This window comes from Seriola lalandi, unplaced genomic scaffold, assembly GCF_002814215.2.
Source record: "Seriola lalandi dorsalis isolate HSWRI2012SDOR001 ecotype SW California unplaced genomic scaffold, Sedor1 jcf7180002054893, whole genome shotgun sequence".
NCBI classification, from domain to species: Eukaryota; Metazoa; Chordata; class Actinopteri; order Carangiformes; family Carangidae; genus Seriola; species Seriola lalandi.
This window is the reverse complement of record NW_019525445.1, coordinates 1,598,361-1,619,579: the sequence shown is the minus strand read 5'-3', so window position 1 is coordinate 1,619,579 and position 21,219 is coordinate 1,598,361. Positions and strand designations below refer to the sequence as shown.

The window sequence follows — 21,219 nt, the reverse complement described above, 5'->3', positions numbered from 1 at the left end:
CCCTTTTTCCATGGAACTATCTCTCTTTGAGGCATCTCAGAGTTTTTTATAGTTGTCCAATTAAAGTTCGGATCAGGGCTGCAAGTAAAAATAATTTGCATTATAGGTCAATATAAATTAATTTTATGATTAATGAATTAATCTCTTGCTGTACAAGATGAATTGTGCTGACAAAATTTCCCTGAGGCCATGGTTTTCAATGTCTTGTTTTGTCCGACCAACAGCCTGAAAGCCAAAGATATTCAGTTTACCATCATAGAAAAGCAAAAAAAACAAAATTCATACCGAGAGGCATTTTTTTTGTAACAAAATAAAATAAAATAAAAAAATAATAAAAATAAAAAAAGATTCGAACTGTTATTTGATTAATCCATTTATGGAATACTTGTTGTGGCTCTTCCTTGGATAAATGTTAATGAAATGTGGTATGATAACAACCATACACTTCCAACACCAGACTTGTGCCTATCATCACACTATAAATGTGAAAATGCACAGTTTGGCCTCTCTCTGTCTTATTTCTTAAAATATTCATTCTGTAGCGGTGTGGAAAAAGAAGGAGTTACACATCACCTGACCACTTTATGTACTCACTGTTGCGTCTGCTTGAGAAACACAAATACCAACACACCCACCCAACCACCGAACCACCCACACACACACCCTAATTAACTTTCTTGTAGATGGGTCTCACCTTGCACAACACCCCAGGGGTACTGTCTGGCCCTCACTGTTTTGTTGCCCACTTTGACCTCTTCCACGCTACCAACCACAGCAAACGGCAGATGGGCCTGCACAGGAAAAGAATTTAAGAGTGTTAGAAAGCTCGAGAGGTCACAGGGGAAACAGGAGGCATAACCAGGAACTGATACCTGGCTCCATGCGTCTTCTGGGTTACACTTTCTCAGTTTTTTTTTCCTGCCAGTATTTTGTACAGCACAGAATGTTTCATGAGTCAAATTTCACTTGATACAACCATGCTGTTGTGCAGCTATAAAACAACAAAATGGATAAATAAAAATAGTGTTTAATTTCAAGTAAAACTTGTTTCACTGTGGCTGTCGTCCCTCTTATCTTTCACAACCAGACCACAGCAGAGCCAAGTGTAACCATGTTGACATATGAGCTGCACCAGAGCCCTGTTTTAAGTTTAACATGTGGCTCAGTTGGGAGTGTGAGGCCTATTTTGTTGAAGTGATTAAACGTGCACACACACACACACAAAAACACACACACATTTTCTTATTGCTCTAAGAGCTACTACGCCTCGTTAGGATCGACAGGGAGGCATCATGGGGAAAACATGCCCCATAGCAACCTCAAAAATTAGGTGGCGAGTTGAAACCAGCTGGCTGGTTGCAGCACAGAGGAACAAGCTGGTGAGTGTGGGCGCTGATGTAACCAACTATGAATAAATACATGGGGATACTGTACAACGACTGTGCCCGAGAGAACCAAATGCAGTCTTATTTATCCATGAGAGAATTCACTGTTTGTGAGCATTTTTACATGTGTGGGTGTGTGTTTGAGCACAGAGTTATTATACATCATTACCATTATACAATTGGAACTGAAGAGGGCTAAATATTCTCTGTAGTAAAATGTATTTGTGCTTACTGCCTGAGCAAAAGTTATTTACTGAATATTCAGTTACAGAACAACTCAAAGTCTTTCGGTACCTCTCAGTAACTGGTTTATTTTAACAATGTAAAATGTACAAATGAACATATAAAACCAGTTGGAGGAAAGCATGCACCGCCATGAAATTCATAAATTCTTTTTATTATGGAAAGAATGGGGAACTTGTGCAATTTTGTGTTAAACAATGTATAACATTTGTATATACTGTATGTCCAAGCACATACCCAGGGTGAGCTAATATTTGGACATATTTTTAGTGTTTTTCCATGTGTACAGTCACAGATTTGTGGGATTTCCAAGTGTAAAGAAACATTACTTTCTAGCTCATGTGTTAAAAGCAAATACAACAGTGTCAAAATATGCTGCCATTACTAGATGTGTAACACATGTGGTCCTAAAGACATGATGGTATAAGATATCTTAAAAACGAAATCCTTTAAATCCAACAAAAAAGCCTATCACTTTTACTTGTCAACATATCCGGCAGTCATTTCAACATGTCATAAGCACAAAACCCAAAGTCTGAGTCTGAGATGTTATCATCTAAACAAAACACATACGGTGGTGAAAATTAATTAAAAAGACTTATTGAGTGCATGAGACTACTTGAGTGTGTTTGCTGGAATGTCACAACAGGACTTACGTTCATGGAGGCGTTGATCTCACTGACTGCTTCGTCATCTGTTGGGAACTGATATATCTGGACACCATTGCTCACCAGCTCACTCATAATCTTTATTTTGAACTTATGGAGCTCACTCTTGGAGATTGTGTCTGCTTTGGCAATGATGGGAATGATGTTGACCTGAGGAAAGGATGAGAAAAATAGAGAGAGACAGGGGGCAGGGGGGGTTAGTCTTCAAAAATGTACAAGCATTCCTGTTTTGAAAGCTGCTTTGTGTATACATAGTTTAGCCTGCTTTGACCTGCAGCTTCATGGTAGGACAAAACATACCTGTCAAGTTTAATATCATACCAAATGTTTTAACTTCCATTTGTCACCAGGCCATAAAGAAATACTGCAAAAAAGCTAAATTAAACATGCTAAAGACCAAAATAAAAACATATACCAAACTAAGTACATTGCTAAATATGTCTGAGGAAGCATATGAGACCATATGCAGCAAAACCGTACAGTGAATAAGCTCAGTCAGAACCCCGACAGATAAATAAAACAAACAGTGATTATGAAAACAAATTAGGCTCCATCTCCGATCAGCAGCAGATGTGCAGAAATAAACACACAGTTTGTCTGCATTCCTCTGTATGGCTGCATTACCCAAATCACTAACTGGGAGGATGGGGAGGATTCCTGCAGATTCACTCATCAATTCCATAGTGTGCCTGAGAGCAAGAGCCAGAGCTTGTTAGGAGTCAAATTACAGACTCATCATACTTTATTGGATCATTAATTTGCAGCAGGCCAGCCAGTATCATGTTGTTACCCTTATTTAGCAAAGCAACTTTATTAATTGCTTCAATTCAATGCTGCCTCGTGTGGCCACTAAGGCAGAGTCAAGTATCTTGAAATGGTCAGTGAAGAGGGTGGGGTCAGTGATATTTGGTAATTTCCCACAACCGGGTTTTCCCAACTGGCCAAAGAGTATTCCCAAATAGTTCTTAGTGTTTGTTCTGAACCACTAAGATCACCAGACGGGTTGCTGTAACCACATCAAAGCAGTCACATGTAAGATAATCACTGAAAAAAAAAAAGAAAAAAAGAATTCACGTACAGAAGCCTGATATTTATGGCACTTTTTGTTTTAATCTTACTTATCTTATTTCTCAGAGAAAATATCTGTAAATTAAATAACTGATTTGGTTACCCTTATCATCAGTCTTTTCCTTATGTCAATTTGGGGGATAATAATGCTCTAAGGTTCTGAAACTACATTCCCATGATCCAGAACGCTTTGGGGGATGTAAAAACAAAGTACAATATTGCCATTGAGTCAATTAGCTATGGGTAACAACTTGAGCCCCAGTTTTGACTATTTCTTCACATTTTGGCAAATTGGTACTGTTAAAAGTATGCCGAATTAGCTATTAAGAGTTCCTGTTTGCAACGTACCCATGGATGCACAAACAACTATAACTGCATTACTTGGTAGTGAGGAAAATTGAAAAGCGTGACAATTTTTGAAGTTAAGTTTTGAAGTTAAAAAGGAGCATAGTCTTTTCTATCATTTCTGAATTTACAAACATTTACGAAGACAGTGGCATCCTTGTAATGTGCAAGTCACGCTGAATCTAAAAATATGTGTATCGTGTCTGTGTGTTCAGATTTGATTGAGTTATGGCTCCTAGAAGTAGTATTCATTTTGACACAAATTATGGCAATTGTGTACTAGGGAGTTCAAAGCAGCTCCAGCTGATGACCATGTTGATAAGCAGAACAAATGTGGGTCTCCCCTTCAACACACAGTTCAAAATCTCTGATTTTTGTTTGTAGGCTTGCACAAGATCAAACAAAAAGTAATAATCTGAAACTATACTACTAAATCACCCAACTCTGAGAGTAAATTACAAGTCGTGATAAAAACCCATGTACATTTGACTCAGGAGAGATGATGAGACATTTCCAAGGTTAGAAGGAAATATCAATCCTTGTTTGCCAAATGACCTCTACAAACTGAGTCTCCTACATCTTAATATTAGATAATTAACAAACAATGGTTTCCTCCTTTTCAAGAAAAATCTTCATTTTAAACAAAGTACACGTCCTTCAGACTCTTATCTCTCTTCCTGCCTTCATCCACCACAATCCACACTTGCTCTGCTCGGCCTCAACCATCCTCTGTCAGGAGGGGTGATTCATAACCCATCTACAAGAAAAACACCATTGTCTAGCCTTGACAACAAAATCTACAGTCTGAGGCAAAAGCTGTTTCTGGTCAGCTTCCCTGTCTTTTCCTGTGACAGGGCAAAACCTGGCAGACAGCTCTGTTCATTTATCTTTAGTTTGCAGACGAAAGCTAATATTCACACATAGAAATGTTCCCATAGACATGAATATAATTCAGCACGAAAACTAAAAATGTGACTGTGGACCATAGTTTTGCATTCATGAGGATGGAGCCAGTCTTGAAACGCTCTCATGGCAATTAGTATTTTTAATTAATAAATCATCTTCAATCCTCTTTTATCTGAAATGTGAGAATTTGCTGATTTTGTGCAGGTTAGGTTTTAGGTTTTGGTGAATTTATTATTTACTGTTTAGTGAATCAGGTAATCGAAAAAAATAACCAGTGTGGTGAATCAATACTGAAAATAGTCACTTCAAGCCGTACTTGGTTGGGAAAACCAACTACTTTCTGCGGTCCACCTGTGGCCATCTAAAGCTCATATATTAAATAAATAAAACTGAAAATGTGCAAAGGCTGAATTGGCGAGTAGCTGCTGCAAATATTGCCTGCAACACATTTATTCTATCTAGAAAGAGACCGCTGCATAAACCCCATCAAGCCTGTAAAAACAAAACAATGTCACATCCACGGTGTGGTCACTCGACATTGGCTTGGTTTCAGAGAAAACAGTGGTCATATTGCACATTGTGGAAAGATTGCTAGGACAGAGCCACTGAGGTCAGACTGCTCTTCACTGTGGCCACCCACTCAGGCTAAAACTGAATCCATTGTTGCACTCACTATGCTGTAAATCACTTTGGATAAAAGTGCCTGCTGCCAACATTGCTGTTATTTTGCACTTTCTGGTGCTGTGCAACTGAAAAAAAAGCCTGTGAATAACTAAAAAGGCCCATCTTAGCCACACCAGAGGTTCACAAGAAAGAGAGTTTGGCTCTTGTGAAAGGACGGGGCGATTTAGCTGTAGTAAGCTGCTTTGCTTTCGCACATACTAGGGGAGAATGTAGCAGGTAAGCTGCTATACGATAGCGAACGCATTTATCTCATGTTAACTGCTTTGCTATGGTTCATATAAAAAGGGATAAAAATAATAAGGTAAGCTACCATGGCTTGGTTCAAAGCAAGCAGGACACAGAGAGTTGGCTGTGTATCCTGTGGTGGTTTGGATGGTATTAGGGGACAGTTGGCAAACACAGGGTGGCAGGTTTTGATCACTCTGTTGGCTGGTAAAGACAGAACAGAGGCTCAGCAATAAGAGTCCTGAATTTGGATCTCGGACCTTTTAAGTTTGTGTGGTTTTCTCTCAGGTCAGGACACTATTTTGGTTTTCTCATGGGAATAATTAAGGATAGTAGAGTTACTCCTGTCATTGTTCTTCACTATGGCTTTGCCCTTAAAAACACAGATGATTCTCAGGTAAAGTTCTAGTGCAGGGTGGTTTAATTTGGATAAATCAAAAAGTATTAAGTATTAAAAACTATTTAAAAACATTTATAAGACTTGCAAATGTAATTTTTTTTACTATTTGATTTGAAAAAATTAATAATTAGTGAGTTTAAACATCCCTAAGAACTTCAAAGCCTGGTTAAGATCCACTCTGTGATAAATTATAAATATCTTTTTCTGAAATCCTCATAAAACTATTAACTGTCCCTTAAGAGCGACAGTTGGCTGAGGTAGTCGATCATTTTTCTGAATAGTATCAGGAGCCATTTCGCAGAGATGCGCAGTCGTGCCTTGATAGTTGGCAGAGGTAAACCAGCAGGTTTTTGGTCACACGCTGACCATCTGCTTTGTTCTAGATTTATTATCATTGCATCAATGGATATAAACAGGACTAAAGCTGCCACTTTGTCAATCCTACAGCAGTGCTATCAGTAGTTATATGTAAAAACTAAAAAGGCAGTAGAGGCAGTAAGCAAAGTCTTCAGGGCCACGGACCAGAAAATCAATTTGACTGATGTAACAAAACTTGATTAATAAACCTTATAGTTTTATGACTGGATATAAACAAGCAGCGCACGCCCATAAAATCATACAAATGCATGTCCAAAAAGACAAATGCTACTTTGTCCTCTACGTGCAGTGCTCTCACTTAAAGTACTTGTAGATGTCAAAGCTAAACAGAATGAAATGTGGATGTTTGCCTATAATCAGTAAAGTATTTCACACCCTCCCAACATAGAACAAAATCCTGAGCGACAGCTATTCTCTCATTATTGTCTTAAGTCAAACAAGTGCATACAGAGCTAAAGACGAACAAATCTTCACTTTCGGATTTTGGCTGCCTCTTTATCTTCGCTCACTGTCTCCTGTGCTTTGTGAACATGTGTTTTGAAATGTTTTGTGGAGCGTTTCCCTTTCGCCTTAAATTCCACACTTCCCACTCTTTGAGACCATGATTGAGGATCCACACTCAATGGTTTTAGCTGCGTTTATCACACTAAGCATTTCCCAAAAACATTTTATGAAATGTTGAATTTATTTAAGTGTGTTATAAAGTAGATAGAAATTGTTTATATCAGTACCATATATGTAAATAAAATCTTTTCTGTTAAAAAGGGCCTATTTGTAAGTTTTCTCTGTCACTGAACGTGGTTTCTTGCCACGAGTGGGTGGTGGTGATGGTCGCTTACCAAGAGCTTCAGCCATCATCTTTGCAATACAAGAGGTTATAATACGCCCTCTGAGCAGTGCTACTTCTTCAGGACAGAGGGGTTGGTTATGTGGCTATGTAGAAATAGCATTAAAAATAGTCCTTTAATATTAATTTCCATAGACTGATATGGATTATAAAGACAGGGATCTGGCAGGTAACATAAGTAACAATAGCTGCAATGGCAGGGCAAGCTACAGAGACTCAAACTTTTACGACAAAATTGAAACTGTTACATTTTGACAAATACAAAACGGCTCTGGCTAAGACCATCCCCACTAACCCTCACTGTGTCTCTAGTGAGTTGCACTCATAGGATGTATGGCAAAACATGGAGCCACCAGCCAATAATCTGTGTAGTAATACTCACACAAGAGCAATGAAAAAGCCACAAATCAATGTGGCTCTGAATGTGACTATTGACTGGAGTACAGCTGTGTGTTGTCCTATAAACACATCAACCATGTCAAACTGGAACACAATTAGTAAGATGAGCACAATGAAAATGTATTTCAAGACCAACTGGTACATTTCTATTTAATGGATGACAATTAAAAAGAAATGTGACAAGACTGTTTCAAACTGCAAATCTGTTCATATAGGGCAAGTTTTCCCAAGAATCTGGGTTATTAAAGTCTAAACCTCATTCTCTTTCCACAGAAACAGCCAAATAAGTTCACTCCAGAGAATGGCATGTGAATTTTTCTTGAAATCCTATATGCTGAAATGGAAGCTTTGCGTTCACTGCAGAACTTTTCTTCAAGCTTTATTCTTTTGAACCCACACCCCTGCAGAAAGATCAGGGATCTCCATACCTCAGTGAAATGCACACCGGTCACAGTGAAACGGAGGTCAGATTTCAGCAACACTGATGTTATTCACAGACAATGGGGAAGGACCAGGAGTGTGTGAGTGTGCTTTTTGCCAAAGGGAAGACCATAGTATGTAAATGGATGTGCGTTTGCGTGTTGATTGTGTGTACCTTGCTGTCCAGTTTTTTCATAGTGACAAGGTCCAGAGACTTGAGGGAGTGTCCTGTCGGGGCGATGAAATAAAGGCAGATGTGGATCCTGGTGTCATGGTAGTTAAACAGTGAGCGTTTGATCTTCAGCTCTTCCTGGAGATAGTTTTCGAACTGAGTGTCGATGTAGTCAACAATGGGCTTGTAACTGTGGAGACAGCCGAAGAGAAATTGTTAGGATTTATGTCTCCGAGGATAAAAGAAAAACATTTGTCCTCTCATTTGTGCATTAGTAATGAGTATAAAAGGAAATATGAACTTGTCGCTCAGGAAATGAACCGAGACAGTTATGTTTTCAGTAACTGTGTGACCTGAGTCTATGCCAAGATCAGTTTAGAGCTGTACAGCTTAGTGCTGCATGAAATTTGCGTTCGGCTTATGGGAGTCTGGTCGAAACAAATCACAGTGGCTGCAAAACATCCTGCCTTCTCTCACAGTGCTGTACTGGGCTTTGCAGCCAACAGTATCAACAGTAAATCAATGAAAATTAAGAAAAAGCAGTATGAAAACAGTTTGTAGCAGTGTAGTATTTGCTTTTGTGCACTTTGCATGCGTAGTCTTACACTTTATATTTTTTGGCTATCCACAAGGCTGTAAATGACCTGCGTTGCTACAGGATATTAACTTTGACAATAACCAGAAGGCAAGGAAAATAACTTTTCCCCCCCAGATACTACAATTTGTTTTTCTATAGTAGATTTGCCTAACTTATATTAAAGCATACAGTATTTCAAAAAATCTATTACATTTCACCTTGTAGAGACATGCAGGTTTGCTGAATCTGAAAATATTTGAAAACATTATCCAACCTTATAGATTTGATGAATACAATAATTTTTCCTAATTTGAGATTAACACACTGCCACTTGCTTTTGTTTCATAGAGAATATTTTCAGTTTTTCCATTTGGATTCACTGTTACATACCTCAAGTAGCATCGAGGAATCAAAAAAAGACACGCAATTCAACTGGGTCAGAACAGAAGTGTTGTCTGATTCTGTACTTCTTCCCTACTACAGCAATTATCAAGTTGAAATATCAAGAAATATTAAATATCCTTTCATGCAAATGACAAATTATGCTTGTTAATGCAGCAGCACCATTGATCCCTGCATGCTGTATTTAACGTAAGTAAACCCCACACCAGTCACCAGCCTAAGTGGGAGGGTCATGAGACAGTTCAAAGATCAAAGATGTTTTAGGCCACATTCACAAAGCTTGTTTGCAGCTTTAAGTCATTTATAGTTCGGTTCATTTTGAGAGATGAGAACAAGACAATTAGAAGTCAGCCACATAAACTGCATCATGGTTGCCTAAAATTAAAAAAAAGTAAATAAATAAAAAAAAGTGTCTTTCTTGTGAAATGCTTGTGGTTTATTAGTCACCGAGTCTCACAGTCATAGCTTAGCTCTCACTTTACCTGTTAGCATATTCAGACAACAAACCTCTGTAGTTGTGATAATTTTGTTGAGATAATCTATGTTTGAAATGTTCAATTAAAACGTATTCGTTTTTCACAATTCTACCAGCACAACCTCAGAACTATGTTTTGAAACAGACTTTGCTGTAGTTCCCAGACAAATGTGCAATGCGTATGTTGTGTTGCGACACTTGGCTGCTAAACCACCAACCTCAGCCTCATTGGTTCCAGCTGGTGTCACCTCTGCTTTCACATTTCCTTCAGCTCACACTGGCAATGGCAGGATTCACAAGCAAAATTGTGCACCGAGCAATGTCAAACATCTGAATCACCTCCTGATTCCACATCAGTCACAGGGACCCCCCACTGTTTCAAAGTGACTGAAGTGTAACCCACACGTTCGTATCTTCAATGAAGTGCCTGCTACAGTACAAGTGCTCTGCTACAATGTGAACACTAGAGAAGGAAATTACAGAGGTTGTCATGTTAAACTTATAGTTAGGGGCATGAATCAGACAGATCTTTGCCCTATGAATGAGCAACTTGTGACACCAATAAACTAAAATTGTTGCTTACTAGAAAAATCCTCTTGTTAACCATTATCATGGTTCATGTACACTGTTGATAATTACCTAAATTAGCAGCCAACTATACTTGTTGGTAATCTTGTCAACTTTTCAACACCGAAATCCTCAGCTGGAAGCATGTTTATAGTAATCTGTCGTCTCCCTTCACATCTATCTTCAATCTTCTCTGTGGAATGCATCAACCCTGACCTTTTGAAGCTCTCTCAGTGTGCATTTACAGTCTGCTGCAGGAGTCCGTCCTTCAGCATGTCGGTTTATACTGCCAACAGAGAAAGCTGCTATCAAAGGGCGTGAGAGTGCTGCTTGCTGGCTAGGTCACAACATGAACACTCCATTCCACAGCTGAATGTTAAAAAAAACAAATCAACTATTTCCTCTTTATTGCAACAGTCCCACTTTGTCCTGTTTCCATCCTACTGAGAAAAGCAAAATGTGCAGAAATCTGGACTGATATCAGTTTGTGTCTGTTTCTCTCATTTGTATCCTAGGCAACGTGGATCTAATTTGGGCAAAACTATGGCGTTGTCATCTTGCAACTAGAAAGTAGGGTTTGGATAAGGATTGACAGGAAAATCTGTTGTTACTCCAGTCATGAGTCAGATGGAAAAGACATATATTTCATGCATGTGCTCTGACTATCAGATGGAAAGGAATTTGCCTTATGGAACAATATGATTATTGTTTATGAGAAATTATATTAAAACAGTCCTGAGCCAATAAATGGTACTGTTTGTAAGATTTACCATGTTTTTTTTTTTTTTCTTCTACAGTCATCTAAATTTTCCTACAGCTTGATTCAAACCATGGACAGTATGATTTTGGTGATCAGCAGGTCAAGAAATATCTATGGATTTATTTTGAGACATCTACAATATACATATTTTTTCTTATCATTCAAAATCCCTTTCTTTGTTTTATTTCAATGACTAACCTGAACATAGGACTTGCTTCTTATTGAAATACAGTAATTGATCTGATGTTGAAACAGGTTACTTGTATTATAGACAGTTTTAACTGAACTCCCTGAATGTCTTTTGACCTACACATCTCTAAAAACCATGATTACAAGGAATTGTCAACCATGAAGTCATGTCACTGTCTTATCACTATCTATTATCATTTCATCGTCCTCACCTATCCTCTTTGTTGATCTGATCACCGAAGCCAACAGTATCAACAATCGTCAGTTTGAGGTGGACGTTGCTTTCTTGCAGGTCGTAAGTTCGCGGCCGCAGATACACGCCGTTCTGATAATGGCTCGCCTCTTCGTTCTCAAACATGGTGTTGAAAAGTGTGTTCATTAACGTTGACTTGCCAATACCAGTCTCCCCTGTGGATAGAAGGAACCGGAGAGAGACGAGAGAGAGAGAGAAAGAGAGAGTTAAAGTACTAAGTCACCGGGGAGTAATTCATCAGCTTTCAGACGTGGCTTTTTACTGCAACACAAGCGAGAGGCCTGTGCATTTCTTTTATGTCAGGAAAAACACACTAGAGGGAAAACAAAACAAATACAGAAATGTTCAGTAGTTACAGCATGGCATTTCCATGAGTTGCTAACTGTATGCCATATGCAACACATTGTCTCTCACACACACTGCACACACGGCTGTCGGTTTGTACTCACCTACACACAGAATGTTAAAACAAAATCCCTGTGTAACCGATTTACTGACCAGTTGGTCAGGGAGGCTGTCAAATCCAACATGGCCGCCCAAGCTCAGGTTACGCTTCTCTTCGTTCTGAAAAACACAGACAAAAACAAAACAAAAAGAATCAAAACTCCTTCCTGCATACGTGGAAAACACAAGGGGAAGACATTAGTCAGAGGTAGGAAGTGTTGGGTGGTAGAGAAGCTGAAACCTTCACATTCCTATGCAAATGAACATCAAAGACCCTCTGTTCATTCTGCAGATGTAAAACCCATCAACTAACATTATGAGTTAGGTAATCAGGGCCTGCAGCGAGGATGAGCTTCAAGAGTAATCATTCGGAAAGCATGAGCAACTAAAGTCATTTCCACACAAAGATGCACTTTAAAAGAAACAACCAGGGAAATGAGCTGATTCAGTGATTTAATACAGAGTATGGAAAATGAAAATATCTTCAGTTGGGAATAAAAGTTGTTTATAAAGTTGAAGGATGTAAAAAAAAAAAAAAAATGTTCTGCAGTTTTTTTACACATCAGTCACAGAAATGTTTCAAAGCTATTCCTTTGTTTAACTTCAGCACTGATGCACTGACACCACAGCCACAGCACAAGCAATGAGTACACGAGATGAAACCATTTATCTTAATTTAGCCCCTTTATCATCATGTTTTCCAAAACAATCAAAGTGAGTGTGACAAGACAAAATTATCTCCAATCACCACAGCTACTGTAAATTATTGCAAAGACCATGCACAAACACTGTAATCAATCTGCATTTGGAGGGAGAGCATCCTGGAACTAAAAGCACAAAGATTACTGATCTACAGCAAACCAAAGACAGACAGGTACTTTTGGGTTGTAAGCGTTTTCACCTTTGATCTCCCTTATCTAACCCATCTTGACTGAAGAAGAAGAGGCAGTCAGTGAGGAGAGAAGAGTGTGTTAGAGCTGTAGAGGACGGGAACAGACAGCACCTTGAGATGAATGGGGCCACCCGAGCTCGTCTGGCTCAGCCACGAAGGACTGCATATTTGAAGGCTGATGTCACCGAGCGCAGGCAGCCTGAGAGCAGAGCAGAGCTCAGCTGAATGCAGCCTGACCGTACTGAACTGAGTGGGGACAGGCTCTGCATACACAGCAGATGAGTTATAAACCTGATTGAACCACACAATATAGGATGAGCAATGTGTGTGTGTGTGTGTGTGTGTGTGTGTGTATATATATTTATATATATATATTTATATGTATGTATGTATGTATGTGTGTGTGTGTGTGCGTGTGTGTAAGTAAAAGGGAAAAAAAAGAGAAAGAGCTTAATGTGTCAGGCAACACAGCTGAAGTAATCTGACGTGAGCTAAGCTAGGCAATACTGAGCCAAGCTGCAACGTGCTGTGAGTTTATTACAGTCCATTAACACAGGTGTTCAATTACAAAAAAATCTATACAAGCTATAATTGTGCTTCAAGTGAAGCTGTTTGTAAAACATTCAGCAAAACGAAGACATATGTTTCATGGCAAGTCAGGTAGCAGGACGGCCACTGTCAGAAACAGAAAACATTCAATTTGATGCTTAAATGAAAGATAAAAGCTCCATTTCAAAGGTTTCAGTGCTGCGATGTGGCTCTCTAGCTCTCATTCCTTTTGTGACTGAACACACTTATTGCAAGTCACTTTAGACAAAAGCATCTGCAAAATGAATGTAATGTTTGTACTGTTCAGTAGCAGGTTTACAGGGATGAGGAAGAGGCAGTGGTCACTCTTTGTTTGTTATTCACTACAAAACTCAGCGCTTGTTAAAACAACATTAATGCTTCCCTGTGGTATTCAGTTTACTGAATGAAGCTCATGGAGATATTTGGATAAATTGCTGGAGGGGGAGGGTGTGGCCTCTGGTATCATGCCTGGAAGGAAACCGGTGCAATGACTCTCTGGATTCCTGTGTTTAAAATAAGAGAAGCTGATAATTTATATTTGCCTTTATTTATCCGGGCAAGGATAAATAAAGGCCTCTGTGCTCATTTTCCATCAACACCCCATTTTGTATCCAGTTTCACATGTGGCAGCAGCTGCACAGTTTGCACACAGTTGATGGAAAGGCTTCTTGCTCAGGGGCACCTTGACAAAAGTGGGAAAATGTTTTGTCTTATGCTGCACGTCTGGAAATTTACATTTCCAGTCAGTCATGAGCTTACTTCTGGAAGTTCATGGTGCTTACTAAAAACATGTCTGGGCCTTTACAAAAGTATGGCCAATGTCAGGGGTAAACTTATGTCATAATCAGCCTTAAAGAGTACTTTGACCTTGTAAACCTTGTTTTTGTGGAAATTTCTCCAAACTTACCAAACCACAATGATGACACTCTCAGATTCAAAAAAATAACAAAAATCCTGACTCATGAGATAATTGAGGGTTGACCTACACTACCAAATTGTCAGTAGCACATAATCTTTGTGTGAGTGTGTGTGTGAAACATAAGAGGCAGATGGCTCTGTGACTGAGGGCTATGAAAAGAGCACGCAGACCTGACCAACTGTGTTATCTTTAAGGATCAGACAAAAAAGAGCTGCAGACGTGGACACAAACTCCCCAAGCTGTGACTTCACAGACTGAATGTGTGAGTGTGTGTGTGTGTGTGTGTGTGTGTGTGTGTGTGTGTGTGTGTGTGTGTGTGTGTGTGTGTGTTGGGCTCAGTGCTGGAAGACGTACTCAGATCTGTTACTGATAAAACTAGCAATACAACCATGTGAAAATACTTCCTGTGGGTGTCTATTTCCTTACAGGTAGCCCATAGCATTTAATGGAATATAATACAACTGCTGTGCTATAAAGTCTTCTTTAGTGAAGCCTATAACTTTTAGTTTTTGTTGACACAGTCATAGAGGTGTTAATTAAATTATATGCTTTAGCACTGTCCTTGTGGCCAGCGGTTGTGCTGTAATGCACTGCAAATAAAAAACACCTCTCAACATAATGCAATCCAGTACAACACCACCACCTTTCTGACAGTGTCTGCAAAAAAAAAGAACATTATGGGCTTAGTAAAGACAGGTGTTTAGCATTAGAGTGACTAGGTGTGCCTAATAAAGGAGGCACTAAATGGCTTATTTGACAATGCTACATTATACATCTATTAAATGGGCCTGTGTAATTGTGTCATAAAAATGCACTGAAAAAGGGTTGGGTCTGACTGCACTTGAATTAGAAAGAAAATAAGACTAACTTACTAACTAACTAACTAACTTACTTACTTAACTTTCATTAGATTAAGTCATTAGATGACTTGCCAACAAGCAGATTTGTGCAGTGAATATCACAGAAGAAAATCTTAATCTGCAAAAAGAGCAGTGAAAAGTATGTTTGCCTAGCAATAGCAGAAAAAATAAAAACTGAATAGACATGGCTTTAATTTTAGCCTATGTATTCATGTATATATAGAAAGTGAGAGCCACAGCTAATCACTAATGTCATGTGAGAACATATTTCCATTTTTGGTCATTGTCCTGTTTTTACTTTGGCTGAAAGATTATAATTCACTATAAATTAAGACTTTTCCATCTTATGCTCAAAACTGACTGGATTTCATCAATAATGCTTCAATGTTCTTAATACATTTACACTTATTGACAAAAGCATAACAACACCCATTAACAAGTACAGGATGTATAACCAACAGACGAGAGCAATTAGGGAGGCATCTTTCTTTCCACCCACTCAAGCTAGTTCAGAGAAGAGAAGAACAGCAGCATAAAGTATGACAGGAATGAAAAGCTTCTGAGTAACTGTCCCAGCGTGAGGAAACAACACAGTCCCCAGGCCACCGTATCACCAGGCCGACAGGAAATGGCTGCACAGAGTGAAATGAGGCACAAATCATATAGGCTAGTTCACAGTGCTTTGCGTTTGTAGCTGGCTAATGTGTACCGCTTGTCAGCAATAGGCCTTTTTTTTTTTTTTAAACGGAGGACATTTTGATATTCAACAGAAGAGAAAGCAAAGGTGTGAATACTGAAATTAATAATGGCTGAACTGCATTTAGCTGCTTCACTTCAGAAGCATTATTTTAAGTTTTAAAAGTATTTTTAAAATGTGATTTACCACTGGTAAATGTCTACAATTTATAGTCAACATTCAAGAACATATTCAGGTACACAGGGCGGCAAACACGATGACACCACAGTGTGGTCACAGTATGTCTCGCCACTGAGATATACTGTGTGCTTTACTGTGTAGACTTTACTTTAACCCCACAACAATTAATTTAGTGTCAGCTGTCACAATTAATGATTATTTTCAGTATGTGTTAATCTTCCCATTATGTTTCTGATTAAATCACTGATAGACTAGTCTATAAAATGGCAGAAAATTGTGAAAAATGTCCATCACCATTTCCTAAAGCTAATTCTTAAATCTTAATGACTTAAACGACGAATCTAAACCAGCGGTATAGACAACTACATGGATGCACAGACTCAAATTCACCGTATGTAGTATCTTTGGCTCATGTCTGTCCCTCTGTGCTTCCCCTTTAACTACCCCACACCCACCCCTGGGGGTGGTGCACCTCACAGTTTGAAAAGCTGTGGTCCATGCAAGAAGACGGCCACAATTCCACACAGCCCAAAGTGACACCGGTAAATTCCTTAGTATTCTCAACCAACTCCCCAGATATAAAGAGAGAAGACACTTAAATGATTAACTAATAAAACTAATCTTTTCAGCACTATTCCAGTCTTAAAACTACAACTCAAAACAATAACCTGAAGCATATCAAACGTCACTAAAATAAGCAGGCACTCAGCTTCCCAAGGGATTAAATAAATATGTGGCAGAGATTCAACCTGACATAACTGAGGACAAAACCAAGATCACCTCAAAGACAAACGTTTTCAGCGAATAGTCCTGATGTGACCTGAAATTCTTTCACACACCACTGTTGTCTGTTTATCCCCTCCTCAGCTTCCCTCTCGCCTTCAGGCCTCAATCCCCACCCGACCTGTGTCTGACTTGTATTTGCAGCTGGTGTCTGCCTCAGTGAGCCTCCACCTGACAGACAGCAGCAACCTGACAGGCTGAGACACACACTACTGCTGCAACTGATGCGTGTGTGGGGACATACACAGAGGAAAGGCCTTGGAAAAGGCTTCAAATATTTACAGTAACTTGAGGTGCACTTTGTGTAGAACTGGTTTGGTTTTCACATTCAGTTTTCGAGGCCAGATCAAATGCCAATGATTTTTTTCTCTTATCACTTATTAATCACTCATCAAGCACAAATACCTAACATTCACTAGTTGCAGCTTCTCGAATGCGATGTTTTACTCTTTGTTTTTGTTTTATGTGCCTGTAAATTCAATATATGCGTTTTTTGACTTTTATTCTGACAGAAAACGCTATCTGAAGACGTCACCTTGGGCTCTGACACATTGTGTTTAACTACTTATATTAAAACATTCAGTTGATACAGAGATGTCTTTATCTTGACTTGGGTTCTGGTAGTTTTAGACTAGATTTGGACTTTAATTAGTTTTCTATGCTATTTGCAAAAATATTTTACTGAAAATGTTGTTATATTTTGTCTTATTGTCATTGTTGTGGCTTGACTTCTGTATATATTTGACCGTGACACGATCTAATACTGAACAGTAATGGCACTGACTTGCCTTTATATCCTGCACTTAGCTGGACAATAGAATCTACATTTAAACTGAGACCTGTGAGTGCCTCGAGCTAAGCTGAAGAATGGGTCATACCATTAGCCTGTTGTAGTAGGTTAACAAATTGGGAAACTGGGCCTAAGTTTAGCTGTTAAAGTGTACTCTCTGCAAGCCAAATAAGCTTTATTTGGTGTCACAAACGGATGTCAGTTTGGGGGCTTTTTGCCGATGCAGGCCAAATATTACTTAGCATCCGTGAGGGTAGAAGACCACATGAAAACCTCAGTGACAAACCCACATGCACATTCAGTACTTCCTGTCCAATGACAGTCATGTAGATTTCTGAAAGTGTAGCTTGATGTGCCCTAAAGTGTCACTGTGTGTGGACTGACACATCATGCTTTTGAGATCTGAGAGGCTTTGTTGTATTAATGCTCATTATCAAGGATTTTACAGCTTATCCTATGTCGTCATACAAGAAATATACTTGGTTAAGTTGTTTTTGCAATATTGTCAGCACTATCCACACCTACAGATTTTGCCCGTGTGTGCTGTAGCTGTTCTCCTGCTGCTAGTTTTGCTGGCGGCGATGTAGTAATGGTAAAAAATGTTGACGGTTGAGATGCAGATGACGTGTGCAATCCACAGGAATCCACAAGCATAGATATACAATTACAAAAAAAGTTTTTATCTGATCATTGTTTTATCAAATGCATCTTGTCTCACACTCATGCACAACATTTGTATGGTCACATTGCTGCTCAGCTTTATCACTCATCTATGCCCAACAGGACAGACAAAAAGAAATGAGTGAGGCAGACGGGAGAGAAGACAGGAACCATTTTACGAGACAGATGTACAGCACACTCATCTTTATAGAACCTTTCAAATATACACCATTTCTTTACTATCGCTGAACTGACAAAAAATAGTCTGACTCAAAAAAAAAAAACAGATATTTTTATAGTTGTCAGTTATGTTATTAGCCACAAGCTAAAAGTCTTTATGGATTAGAGGCAAAACCTGCCTGGATCTGGTAAGCTTTTCTCTCTCACATGCATGTAAAGCTTTCATACGTGCTTAGTAAGATAAAATACATTCTTGTTGCGAGATCTAGACTAGTTATGCTCATTATTGAATGCTGTTGGAAAAGACAACATGGAGGAGGTGAACTTGATTTAATCACAGACTGAACACAAGGAAAAAATATGGATCCTTGTAACGTGCGAGTAAAAGAACGTATGCAAGTTATTATAAAGTATCTATGTAAGCATCACAATATGGAGCTACAAGTTTGTCTTCGAGAAAACTCAAACCTATTCTATAGATGGATATTGACTCATTAGCACAGAGGCTGGAGCTCAGCTGTCATTATCCATCTACGATACTGGATTTGACAAACTTGCCTCTAGGCGATTCTGGCCTATATGTTCTATGTAAAGCTAACACAACACTGACACATAACAGTGAGTAAATCTGACCTACAATCTGACCTCATCAACATACAAATGAACAACATGGGAAAAGCAGTGGTAAGATGTAAGATGTAAAGGAACGTGTTTTAAGTCCTAAGACTTGTTTAAAATGAGCAAATGCAGATTTATTCTGATTAATCAGTGAATAAATCTATAACTAGAGCAAATATGTGAATAATAAATCAGCACAAACAAGCAAAGCAACTCTTTTAAAGTACAAGCATCTTCTCCCATAGTTTGTTATTCCATGTGTCTTGCCTTTAAGCACTTTATGAAGCTAATTTAATTTCATGCATCCAGGCCTCATAGGAGCGACAATACTCTTCAGGGTCAGTAAGCACTGTACATGCTAAATACGTTATAGGCCATTTCATTACATAACCATTTAACTGAATAGCATCTTTTTTATGCTACACACTCAGTGCAATCAGTGGGTGAAAAAAAAAACAATGGAAGTTGTTGGCTATATTGATCACCTCGAGTGGCTCTGGCCTAGAAAGTTAACCCAAAGCTACAGCTTCCATTGGATTGGGATTGATGTGGGCCAACAACGCAACCAACCACACATCCCTATCAATAGCTGCACATAATTAACAGCGTGCCCTTTACACAAACTGCCAGACGCACGTCAGTTTGTTCAATATGGTCTCACTTAGTTCAGAAAGTTAGACAGGAAGTTAGAGAGTCAGGCAACTATGCTGCTCCTGACGCTGGCTTCTTTCACTGCATTCTCAGCATTTTCTCATTAATCAACCCTCTAATTTTGTATTCCAAAAGAGACATTTTAGAATTTGCTCGTCTGCAATATCTTCTGCAACCTGTACCCCTTCTTGGACATGATCCTGATTTAAGAAAATGCCAACTGTGCAATATCCACTGCATCCTCATTTTTGGATCCGCTCCTTTCTTTGCAGACATGTGTTACACCAATAAGTGGAAGGAGTGGCCTGGAGTGTGTTCTTAATCTTTTTATCCCTGCAGCTCAGTGCTCCTTACTGTCCAATTCACCACCCCAAGAATCTCTTCAAGGATCTGCCAAAAAGTTAATCACCCTTGTTAAATCTCCTCCTGTGCGTTTTCCTTTGTCACTATGATATTAGTTTTCCTTAATACACGCTTTGTTGTGTGACAGTCTGCAAATTCTTGATGTAAAGAGCTGCCTACATGTTAATGCACTTTCTCTGGCCGGTATCATGATACTGTACCTACTGGATTATACCTGACTGACAACAGGGCTTGTCACTATGAATATTCTACAAGATGCATTCCACTCTCATCTACTCCTATGCCCAACCTACTACTGGGATGTGCAATAGGTACTGCCTTGAGAAATACAGGCCATCAGCAAAGTAGCCACAGCCTGTTTAGCAACTGGCTGGTAAAACTGGCATTGCCTTAGGTGTAAATATAACATTATGAGTCAAACAAAAGTTCAATTTTGCACCCCTGAACAAGAAGTTAAAAGGAAACACATGTCAACACATTGTCAGGACTGAGTCTCATCATACAGTACTAACTGCTATCTAGTAATTCAAAACAATATTGCAGTTTTACAACATGAAAATACAATTAATACATCTTCAATTGTGTCTGTGGTGCACAATAGTGACTTTACAGCGGCGATATCCTATTTTATAGTATTTTGATCTGCTAGCTAACCACTGTATTTGTTGTTACATGATACAGTAACGTACATTCCCTTATTGTGTTGTGTTTATAGCCACTTCTGATAACGTCAAGTAAACAGTTTAATGGTGCCATACCCTACACCCATATGCCCAGCAACGCATACATGTTTACAGATACAGAAATAAACGTTACAAAACGCAACATTAATACAGTCAAAATAACACCGTTGTCTTAATTTGTCTTTAGTGAAAGAAACCATCACAGCAATCACTTCCACCATCTCGGCTGAGCCCACATCACAGGCTTCAAAAGCGGGAGGGGGAGGCTTGGTTAGCTACATACCCACACACGGCAGCTAACACCCACACTTTTACTAATCGCAACCGTGCACTCCCCGTGGCTGCAATGTTTTCGCTTCCAAAAAGATGGGAGAAACGGCAAGGAGTGCCGTGGCTTTCACTCACCGAAAATACGTCAACGTCCGTGGCAGCCATGGTGCGGAATGTATGGTGTTGGTGTGCTGAGCAGACCGAGCAGAGGCGAAAGGGAGCAGCCCTCGTCTCTCCGTGCTAGCCTGCCAAACTACTGACTGAGCTGAGCTGACAGAGACGGGAGGAGAGGGACA

At 39.2% G+C, this 21,219-nt stretch overlaps 1 protein-coding gene across 2 annotated transcripts in view; it reads right to left on the bottom strand.

Annotated features, from left to right (window-relative positions):
• septin8a (septin 8a) overlaps positions 1–21,219 on the bottom strand; it is a 38,726-nt gene extending 17,507 nt beyond the window's left edge. For both annotated transcript variants that reach the window (XM_023429430.2, XM_023429432.2), the window contains exons 1-6: positions 21,059–21,219; positions 11,813–11,927; positions 11,323–11,518; positions 8,144–8,330; positions 2,285–2,446; positions 695–791 (exon numbers count right to left, since the gene is read on the bottom strand). In XM_023429430.2, the coding sequence (XP_023285198.1) occupies positions 695–791; positions 2,285–2,446; positions 8,144–8,330; positions 11,323–11,518; positions 11,813–11,927; positions 21,059–21,088 (787 nt within the window). In that variant the 5' untranslated portion in view covers positions 21,089–21,219. The remainder of the gene's footprint in view (positions 1–694; positions 792–2,284; positions 2,447–8,143; positions 8,331–11,322; positions 11,519–11,812; positions 11,928–21,058) is intronic.